The 10,875-nt window shown below is 43.1% G+C and overlaps 2 protein-coding genes across 16 annotated transcripts in view; one reads left to right on the forward strand and one right to left on the reverse strand.

Moving 5' to 3' along the window:
- Positions 1-10,769, forward strand: part of NEK9 (NIMA related kinase 9) — a 56,620-nt gene extending 45,851 nt beyond the window's left edge. For 5 of the 6 annotated variants that reach the window (XM_032287813.1, XM_032287808.1, XM_032287810.1 and 2 more), the window contains one exon: positions 1,730-4,275. In XM_032287813.1, the coding sequence (XP_032143704.1) occupies positions 1,730-1,852 (123 nt within the window). In that variant the 3' untranslated portion in view covers positions 1,853-4,275. Of the gene's footprint in view, positions 1-1,729; positions 4,276-10,291 lie in introns of those variants that run through there. The other variant, XM_032287809.1, reaches the window with a different exon arrangement.
- The window catches only part of ZC2HC1C (zinc finger C2HC-type containing 1C), a 47,242-nt gene that overhangs the window by 25,350 nt on the left and 11,017 nt on the right, over positions 1-10,875 (reverse strand). For 6 of the 10 annotated variants that reach the window (XR_004271776.1, XR_004271777.1, XM_032287817.1 and 3 more), the window contains exon 2: positions 8,489-8,572. Coding sequence is in view for 8 of the 10 variants with exons in the window: in XM_032287817.1 (XP_032143708.1) it covers positions 8,489-8,572 (84 nt within the window). In the remaining 2 variants the exon portion in view is untranslated. Of the gene's footprint in view, positions 1-8,009; positions 8,573-10,875 lie in introns of those variants that run through there. The other 4 variants (XM_032287816.1, XM_032287815.1, XM_032287821.1 and 1 more) reach the window with 1 other exon arrangement.

Here is a 10,875-nt window from a genome sequence, read left to right on the forward strand (position 1 = left end):
CCAGGCTGGAGTGCAATGGCGCGATCTCGGCTCACCGCAACCTCCGCCTCCTGGGTTCAGGCAATTCTCCTGCCTCAGCCTCCTGAGTAGCTGGGATTACAGGCACGCACCACCATGCCCAGCTAATTTTTTGTATTTTTAGTAGAGACGGGGTTTCACCGTGTTGACCAGGATGGTCTCGATCTCTTGACCTCGTGATCCACCCGCCTCGGCCTCCCAAAGTGCTGGGATTACAGGCTTGAGCCACCGCGCCCGGTCTGCCCAGCTAATTTTTGTATTTTTAGTAGAGACAGCGTTTCACCATGTTGGCCAGGCTGGTCTCAAACTCCTGATCTGTGGTCCCCCCCGCCTCGGCCTCCCAAAGAGCTGGGATTATAGGTATGAGCCATCGCACCCAGCCTGCTTCACCTTTTTAAAAAATACTTTCGGGCCGGGCGCGGTGGCTCAAGCCTGTAATCCCAGCACTTTGGGAGGCCAAGGCGGGTGGATCACGAGGTCAAGAGATCGAGACCATCCTGGTCAACAAGGTGAAACCCCGTCTCTACTAAAAATACAAAAATTAGCTGGGCATGATGGTGCATGCCTGTAGTCCCAGCTACTCGGGAGGCTGAGGCCGGAGAATTGCTTGAACCCAGGAGGCGGAGGTTGCAGTGAGCTGAGATCGCGCCATTGCACTTCAGCCTGGGCAACAACAGCAAAACTCTGTCTCAAAAAAAAAAAAAAAAAAATACTTTCATCACATTAACTTGTTGAAGAAACCAGACCAGTCATTCAACAGAATGTCCCACATTCTGGATTTCACTTGTTTTCTTAGGGTGTTGTCTAACTTGTTTTTCTGTCACCCTGTCTTTTCTGAGAACTGGAATTTTAACCTAAGGTTTTATTAGCTTCACATTAAACATTTTTAGTGAAAATACGTCAAAGGTGATGCTACTTGTATTATTTTTTGAGAGCCATGCTGTTGTTTATATAGAGGGAAATAGGGTTAGACTTTTGGCTTTGCCATTTACCAGCTGTAGGTGTTTGGGCTACTTACTTTGTTTTCTTTGAGCTCTGGTTTCTCACCTGAAGGAAAATAATACCCACCTTGCATGGCTCTTTGGAGGATTAATGAACTAATGTTTATGAAATTACTTTAGAAAGTAATACACAGGCTGAGCACAGTGGCTCATGCCTGTAATCCCAGCACTTTGGGAGATTGCTTGAGCCTGGGAGTTCGAGACCAGCCTGGGCAACATGGTGAAATCCCATCTCTACCAAAAATAAAAATTAGCTGGGCATGATGGCACACACCTGCAGTCCCCCAGTTATTCAGGAGGCTGAGGTGGGAGGATCACCTGAGCCTGTGGTGGTTGAAGCCACAGTGAGCCAGGATCACATCACTGCACCTCATCCTAAGCAACACATCAAGACCCTGTCTCAAAAAAATAAAAACACACAAGGTAAGATTGGCAGCTATAGCAGGTAGAAGATTGTTTTGCCCAGGACTTTTTCCATTTTAAAACTGAGAGTTCTGCATCCCAGAAAACCCCACAGTCCTGGACCAACCTAGCTAGTTGGTCACCCTACCTGCAGTAAAGGTATGGACTGTATCTAAAAGAGTGCCATGAGCTTCTCACAAGATCACGGCTACAAATCCTTAGAGGCTGGCATTGAAAATATAGTACTGAACTGCTACTGTGACTAGGTGGCACTGTTGCTAATGTGGAACTGTGTTTCATCTGGACAGGTGGGGATGCATTCCAGAGGAACTCAGACAGCAAAGGAAGAGATGGAAATGGATCCAAAGCCTGACTTAGATTCAGATTCCTGGTGCCTCCTGGGAACAGACTCCTGTCGACCCAGCCTCTAGTCTCCTGAGCCTATAGAGCCCCCAGGAAACTGGGACCCAAAGAACTTCACAGCACACTTACCGAATGCAGAGAGCAGCTTTCCTGGCTTTGTTCACTTGCAGACAAGGAGCACAAGGCAGAGGCTCTGAAGCACTTTCCTTGTACATTTGGAGAGTGGCATTGCCTTTTAGATAGGATCTAGGAGTGATTTTATTGTTTTGGAGAATGGAAGGGCGCCGATGGCCCTGGCTTTGTCATCAGTGACTGCCATAGCAACAGCAGCTCTGTACCTCATCTGTTGATCCAACCTTTGAAGAGGAGACACAGTGCTCACCTTAATTATGCTGGTAGCAGCTTATATCTCATATATCATTTTCACCATTGATTGGAAGCTGCCCTGAGAATTCAGTACCAGGCATCACCCCTCTGGGTGGGAGAGGGAAAAGTGTAAAGCTGGAGCGGGCTGGAGTCAGGCGTGTCCCGCCCAGTGTCCTCTGCAGAGTGGTGAAGTAGTCTGAGCCCTCTCGGGAGCCCTGAGTCCAGGAAAATATGTCTGATGGAGTCAGTCTAGGGCTTCTTTCCATAAAGTTCAGTTACTTTGTGCAGCTAAATGCTTTATGAGGAAAAGTGGGCTTAGGTTGCTTTTCCTCTGAGGGTTGATTGAAATTTCTTGAGTGAGGAGTAGAGAAAGGGCAGGACCCTCCTCATCACACAGCTGGAGTTTAGGCTGTGGCCAGTGCAGGGTGGGATTTCCTAGCTGTGGAAGATGCCTCTGAGGGATGAGGTGTCTCAGAGAATTGAGTCCATGGGGCAGTTGGAATAGCCTTAAGAGAAAATCATGAAGGAGAAGTCTTCCTTTAGCTGCCTCTACTTTGACATCTTAGAGAGGGCTTAGAGGGCTCTGAATCTTCTGCCTGTGAGAAGACTTCTTGAGCTCCTGCCTTCATGGCTCTTAGGGTTCTAATCTTGATATCAGCAGCCCCAACCACTTTGTTTCTGTATGTCTAGTCAGTATTTTTCCCATTTTGGTGTTTTATGAAGCCATATGATAACCAGTGAATCTCTATCATCTTACCTGAGTGGCCAAAGCCAGCACCAAACCCTGGAGTCCCTGAAGCCTAACAACAGGCAGAACTTGCAAAAGGAGTTTGGCTGAGAGCTCACCTCTAATCTTGTACTCATTGTATCTTTGTAGACAGGAACAAGCTAGCTTTGCCAAAGAGAAACAGTGTCCTAGAAGAACAAAACTTCTTATAGAAAGTTCTAGACAAGTATTTGGTGGTTTCCTTAAGGATGTGAGCTTTGTTTTTCCACCTAGCCTTGTAAAATGTTCCCGTAGTATTTTGTGTCAAACATCCTACCTTTAATGAGTCTCATATCCCACCTTCCTACAAAGAGCTAAATTAATTTTGTTTCATTTTCCCCAGACCAAAATGTTTGATAATCTTTTCAACATTGTGGGAGGTCCTGTGCAATGGAAATTTTGCCATTTCCCCAAAACTGGTGGCATAAAGACTGATGCTCAGGGAGAACCCTATGGCTGGGGACAGGCAACTCTGTTCAATGGGATCTTCTTTGGTTTGATGTTTCCATTGTTTTCTCAGTTCTGGGAAGCCTAGTACATTAATACTAATATAATCACTGAAACTTTTTCTTGAAATAAGGGAAGCGGCCAAACTTTGATTAAAGTTGCAAGTTCTGGGGACTTCGGATTGCCATAAACCCTTACAATGGGTTTTGGTTCAGCATGTAAATACAACTTTGATTTTCTTAAGGACTGATTGGCCTATCATGTCCCTGTATCCTCATGCTCATCATCTCAGCAGGCCTGAGAGGCCAGGTCAGTTTGGGTGTTCATCATGAGGATTGCTTCTGCCGTGGATCTGATGGACATGAGCATGTTGCCAAGAAGGTGGGGTGAAAGTGAGCACCGGGGGTGGGTGAGGGCCTTGCTCTTGTTCAGAGGGGAGTGTTTCCCTAGCAGTGCAATGCTGTGGTCATTTTCTCTAGCATATTCCCTTGGGAAGTCTAGATTTGCTATTAATCTGGCTGAGAATCTAAGTTCTGTGCCTTAGAGACAATTTGCACTTTCCCATATTGTGCCTGGGACAGCCGTATGACTTTTTTTTCCACCAAACAAGTATGCAGACAGAAACCAGTTCAAAGGGGGATAGAGTAAAAAATGAGGCAGTAGAAATGCCTTTGAATGGTTTTCTGTAGCTAATTCTCTCTAAATTTTGTCCTGCTTTTTTTCTTTATGCAGTGCTAGGTGTTTTTAAGTTTTCTAGTAGTATTGCTTTTGAGTTACGCTATAACCTGAGTTACTCCTCTGCTCTAACATTGTTGCGGAAGAACTAGCTTATTGTTAGCCAGGTTGCTTGAAAGGTTGAGGGTGGAGTGGTTTGGCATTTCTGTTTTAAATAAACATTTAAACTCTCAATCAGTACTGTGCCTCGGTAAGTCTGTGCATGGACCTTAGTCTCTGGGGATAAAACATCCAGATTCTAGGCCTTTGTGAATCTTTGATTCTGTGAGTCTTTATATAAATAATGTTCTTGGAACAGAAACAATGTAAGGGACATTTGCACAGAAATAATCTTTGCTTCTCTCCAGTTTCTTATTCTTGCCAACAGAATCATTTCTGCTGCTACAGCTTTTTTCCCAATAAGATCTAAAAGTGCCGAAAGGACAAAGGGAGGGAAAAAATGAGCCATTAAAAGGAGGATGATCCCTTCTTGTACCTGCCTCCACCATCTCAGTGGGGGGCCTTTCCAAGTGATAATGCCAGTTTATGGTTTGTGAAACTTTTCCCTCAAAGAGACTGAACTGAATTTGGTCTCCCTGGCATAGCATAGCCAAGTTACAACTTCTCTTGGCTGAGCATTTCACTGAAGTTTAAAGCAAAAGTAGACTAAAAGTTTTCATTTCATTTGCCATATGTTCACAAACATTCATAATAGAACAATTCAGAAGCAAGAATGCATTTTAAATAAATTCACTCAGATGAAATCCCCGAACCCCAAAAAAGTATTCATGGTTAGGGCAGAGTGGGTTGTAATCAGGACTATAAAACATTAGGGCGAAAAACTCCACTATGTCACATTTCTGTTGCCTCCTGTGAAGCTGTGGAGAGTGACATATTGATAATGAAAGCAAACATTGGTTAGAAGGTGGGTGCTGTGCTGCATTACATACACTGCTGTCCAGAAATACTGTCTCAGCACATCCGCACATATTTTTCATGAAATGAGTTTTTATGTGAGTTTCCCTATGAAATTTTTCCCACGGATCAACCTTTTGAGCTTTAGAACTTAAAATGTTTACTTGCACTAAAGGTTCTTGGATAAAGTAGTAAAAAATACAGACATTAACAAGCATGCATTTATTTACTGCTATCCGCTGAGCTATCCAGGAAGAGATTCAGATTTTTTTTCTTTTTTTGAGACAGTTTCGCTCTTGTTGCCCAGGCTGGAGTGCAATGGCGCGACATCAGCTCACCGCAACCTCCACCTCCCAGGTTCAAGCGATTCTCCTATCAGCCTTTTTTTTTTTTTTTTTTTTTTTTTGTATTTTTAGTAGAGACGGGGTTTCTCCATGTTGATCAGGCTGGTCTCAAACTCCCGACCTCAGGTGACCTGCCCGCCTCAGCCTCCCAAAGTGCTGGGATTACAGGCATGAGATACCTCAGCTGGCCCAAGATTTACATTTTTTTTTTTTAAAAGGTTCTTACAACTTCCCAGAGACCAGATCAAGCTAAATTTAAAAGTTGACAGCTATTTCCAAGGCCTAAACATGTAGAGATTAAAGGGAACCCTAAGGCATTGACTATTGTTTTATTTCTTTAGCAAAATGAGAGTGAATAACTGCTTCATTGTCTATAGAAAGCCCTCTCCACATGTAACAACAATTTGTTCTATCTGGAGGGCCCTGATCTGTGACCTTACTAACATTATCCAGGGATCCCAAATCCAAGTGCCTGTGACCAGGCAAATAAGGTAAAGAAGTGAAGTAGACCAGGTGAGACTGGTCTGCTGCTACCATTCCCATTTGAAGGAGCATCTGATTCTAAACCCCACCCAATCTGTGCTGTACAGGTTGCTGGCCCAGTGTTTCTAGAACTTCCAGTTTTTCAAGAGATGTTCCATATCCCAAGTTTGTTTTTTGTTCGTTTTTGTTGTTGTTGTTCTTTGTTTTGAGACAGAGTCTTGCTCTATTGCCCAGCCTGGAGTGCAGTGGCGCAATCTTGGCTCCTGCAACCTCCACTTCCTGGGTTCAAGCAATGTCTCAGCCTCCTGAGTAGCTGGGATTATAGGTGCACGCCACCACACCTGGCTAATTTTTGTATTTTTAGTAGAGAGGGGATTTTACCATCTTGCAAGCTGGTCTTGAACGCCTGACCTTGTGATCCACCCGCCTCAGCCTCCCAAAGTGCTGGAATTACAGGTGTGAGCTACCACGCCCAGCCCCATATCCCAGTTTTTAAATGTCAGATTATATTTTGAATGACAAGCCAGCTAAATAAAACATCTGTGGAGCAAAGCATTCCACATGTTGCCATTTTGTGACCTTGGCCACAGCTTATTCCTGCCATCTATTGCAATATACGAGTTTACATTTCCACTTATAAAGCATATATTTCATTGAACTTGCCTAGAGAATGTACATATTAGGTTTATCCAGTATCTCTGTGTGAGCTTTCCTTAAGGGGCTAACCAAAAGCTTTATTATGTGATACCTCCTTTCCTTTGAAACAATTAAAAAGAGTGCAAAGAATTAGCCGGGAGTGGTAGCACACACCTGTAATCCCAGCTACTCAGGAGGCTGAGGCAGGAGAATGGCTTGAACCTGGGAGGCGGAGGTTGCAGTGAGCCGAGATCACGCCATTGCACTCCAGCCAGCGTGACAGAGCGAGACTCTTGTCTCTCAAAAACAAAAAAGTGCAAAGAAATAGGTATTTATATGTAAAATCCTATATATTTAAATATTTAAATATATAGGATTTTTTTTTCCCAGCCTATGTCCTGTAGTTTCACCACTTGAGCCTCAACTCACATTTCAAATTGGTCTGTTAGCCCAGCCACTCAGCAAAAGCTGCAGAGGAAATGGAACAAGAGTAAGTGGCCATTTGTTATTTTGTAAAATAGGATTTTGTTGTCTGTCTAGCCCTGTTGCCTAGCTCAAATTGAGCAGTTTTTCTCCAGTATTTTAAACTAACAATGTGAGTAATGCAGAACAGTAATCCTAGGATTTCTATCTGTTGTGCTAACTTCACTCCTATCTGAACTGATAATACTCTCACAGACACTAACTTATCAGTTCTCTCATTTCACTAGTCTAGGTCTCGCTCATCTTTTTGTTTAATTTTAAATCTCCAGATCTCATTAATTGAGGATCTAACTTGTGCTAGGCAATATGCTACACAGAGAAAATTTAAAAGATTTGATCCCTTTCCCTTCAAAGTTTACTCTCTGAAATAGAAGTTGACTATGCTACAATTTGCAAGGGCATGTGACACTGTGCAATGTCCCAGCTTTGTTTTGTTTTGAGATGGGGTCTTGCTTTGTTGTCAAGGCTGCTCTTAAACTCCTGGCCTCAAGCAGTCCACCCACTTCAGCCTCTGAAAGTGCTAGGATTATAGGAATGAGCCACCATGCCCAGCCTGTCTCAGCTCACTTTTATGGTAGATTTTGCTGCCTCTAAACAGTCATTTAGCCCAACCGATTTGAAAGTACAGTGCGAGTAACAACTAACATAGAGGTTTCTTTCTTTTTTAACATATGAAACCCATTAGAAAAGAACAAGTAGAGAGAAGTATGTGTCACCCCAACACCCATCCCTACCCTGTGAAATACATAAAGATCTTTCCTTTATTACACAGTACACCACAGGGAAGGTTAGGAGACACTGATGCCTTAACCTTACATACTTGCATTGGTTTTTGGCCAGGATCATGCACCAGGGAGACCAAGGATAGATTTTCATTAATAATGTCTTACAGGAAAATTGTATTGTCTTTTATAAAAGAGTTACCATCTCGGTGATCATGCCCCTCTGACACCAACATGTCCTAATAACTCCAACTTCTACAAAAGCAAGAATTAACAGGAACTATGAATCTACAGGTAGTGACAAGAAGGCACAACCAGACGCAGGCACTTCACTAGCACAAACCACAAGTCAGGCATGCAAGAAAAGAGCTTTAATGGAGCCTGCTCCCAACTCTTCAGTGTCTTCACCCATCAATTCTGAGTGCAGTAACATAAAGCATACCAGCCCGAGGTTGTAATTTAGTGGGAAGCTGGGGCTTCCTTCTGCCTCCTGCTGCTTAGCAGTGGCTCTCTCCTCAGATTTTAGCTCTGCAGGCAGATCTGGGAGCTGTTTCGTTTCTTTCTGTTTTGTATCAAATTCTACTCCCAATTACTCCTGAAGAAAAGCAGAGCTTTCTGAACTATCCAAAAGTTTCCACTGTTGTCTGCTCAACTATAATGCTTCCTTGGAGGTGGAGGACGGTTCTTGATGGTCTTACACTTGGGAATGTGTTGCTCAGCCACCTTGGGAGCAAAGTGGCGGCTACAGTGAGGACACTGAATGTAGTCTGGGTTTTCTGAAGGCAGGATGGGAGGCAAGTCTGAAGGGTTTCCACCTTTGGCAATTACCTGCTGGACCTCTCGAGCCTGGCGGAGGGTACGGATAAAATATTCGTGCTTCTGTCTCCAGTTGCTCTTCCGAGGAGGTTCAGCCTGTAATGTAAAAGGGATACTGATCTTTCAACTTGGCACTTGCCTCCTTACTGAGTCCCCATTAGAATAACAGTAAGAAAATTAAAAGGGTACTAATCTGTAAGGTCAAAGAGAACAGAAAAGGAGCAACAGTGGTAACTGACTTGCCAGAGTTGAGGCAAACCAAGGGCCTGCAAAGGGGGTACTGCTGAGAGGCAAGCTGCTTTCCCAGCAGAACCCCAGAGAGTTTCAGTGCTTGGAAGTACCAGATAGTGGAAAGTAAGGAGGTACAGGACTGAAAACAGGCAGGACCCCACAGCTTCTCCCACCTTGTATATCCAACTGTCCCAACACCCAAGCACACTTACAGAAGAACAAGGATTTATTCTCTGGAGAAATTGAACCAGACAAATTTCTGACTCAGGAAATCCAGATAAGTGAAACTTGGGGGTTAATCAGGGGGCTGAAAATGGGGATTAAGTACAAGCGTACATACCAAATTATGGAACTGGCAGCCCCCTTCTCCCGCTCAGCCCCCAGAGTACCAAGCATATTGGCATCCTATTAGGAAAAAGAGGGCTTCTTTGGATACATGGAGCAGTCTAGAGAAAAGCCTTCAGATACCTTGGAGAACCCTAATTAAAAGGCTCACTATTTAGTAACCTTAATATGAAGGTCCTTAGTCAACAAGCCCCACTTAAGCTTAAACATGAAAGGACAGCCAGGGATCATCAAATATTTGCTAAAGCTCTAACAAGAAAAAGGGCCCAGCCGGGCGCGGTGGCTCAAGCCTGTAATCCCAGCACTTTGGGAGGCCGAGGCGGGTGGATCACGAGGTCAAGAGATCGAGACCATCCTGGTCAACACGGTGAAACCCCGTCTCTACTAAAAATACAAAAAATTAGCTGGGCATGGTGGTGCGTGCCTGTAATCCCAGCTACTCAGGAGGCTGAGGCAGGAGAATTGCCTGAACCCAGGAGGCGGAGGTTGCGGTGAGCCAAGATCGTGCCATTGCACTCCAGCCTGGGTAACAAGAGCGAAACTCCGTCCCAAAAAAAAAAAAAAAAAAGAAAAAGAAAAAGGGCCCAAAAAGTCCACAAACAAAAAACCCAGGAAGCAGCAACAAGGCAGAGAGCAAAAGAAAACTTTTTTTTAACATGAAACCATATCAACAAAATGAGTATTAGAAGATTTTTATGTGTCCATAAAACAAGAAGTGTATACTGTGAAAAAAGGACAACCAGAGAACCAGAAAGAACTATTATAAATTTAAACTTTGATAGCTAAAAATAAAAATCAAATAGAAATGTTGTCAAGAAAATTTCTCAGAATGGAAAAAAAGATCAAGATGGAAAGTAAAAAGATAAGATTGGAAAATTAGAAAGTTAATCCTGGAAGTCCAACATGTGACCAGTAAGAGTTCCAAAAGGAACAGAGAAAGCATGAGGAGAAAATTATTAAGGACATAATACAATTAACATTCCTAGAATTAACGGTCACACATCTTGAGATTGAAATGGCTTACCAAGTATCCAGCACAATTATTGTAAAGTTCCAGAATTTCAAAATAAATAGAGAATCCCATAGCCTTTCAGAAAAAGAAAGAAAAAAAAAAAACCACAGGTTTCTTGTAATGGAACAGAAATCAAAATGACATTAGATTTCTCAATAATACACTGGTTGCTAATATCTAGTGGGAAATATCTTAAAAGTTCTAACAGAAAATCATTTTCTTCCTAGAATTCTGAACCCAGCCAAATCATCAAATGGGAGCCTATTAGATAGACACTGCCATTCATTCCAAGACAATATACCTGCTGTGCACCTTTCTTAGCTTCAGCAACGCAAGGAGTAATGCAAGAAAAAGGAAGACACAGAATGCTGCAAACGGGAGCCAACACAGAAGAGAAGCAAAGAGAAGTCCCAAGACAATGGGCTTGCACCAGGCCTAGAAAATAACCAGTCCAGGTTGAAGCAGAAGGGATCAGAGTGGTAGAAGGGAGGTTTTCAGAATTAAAAAATCAACCTGATTATGGGAGGCGTTTGAGCATTACAAAAACATTAACAGATGTCTGATATCAGATGGATCATTGGGGGTAAAAATAAGAGGTATGTAGAAAATGAAGGAAATGAAAACATACGTCTATTATTAACTCTAGGTACATGTGGGCAGAGACAACATTTATTCACTCATGAATGAACAAAATTTACATGATCATTACAATGTGAAAGCTGACTTCTTTTAACCAAAAATTGTGATTCAACTACAGTGGAAGGGTAAGAGAAGGAGAAACGTAGGAGAGGGGGATATGAAAGAGAATTTC

The sequence above is a fragment of the Sapajus apella genome, unplaced genomic scaffold, assembly GCF_009761245.1.
Source record: "Sapajus apella isolate SASKATOON/1434 unplaced genomic scaffold, GSC_monkey_1.0 scaffold20, whole genome shotgun sequence".
NCBI lineage: Eukaryota > Metazoa > Chordata > Mammalia > Primates > Cebidae > Sapajus > Sapajus apella.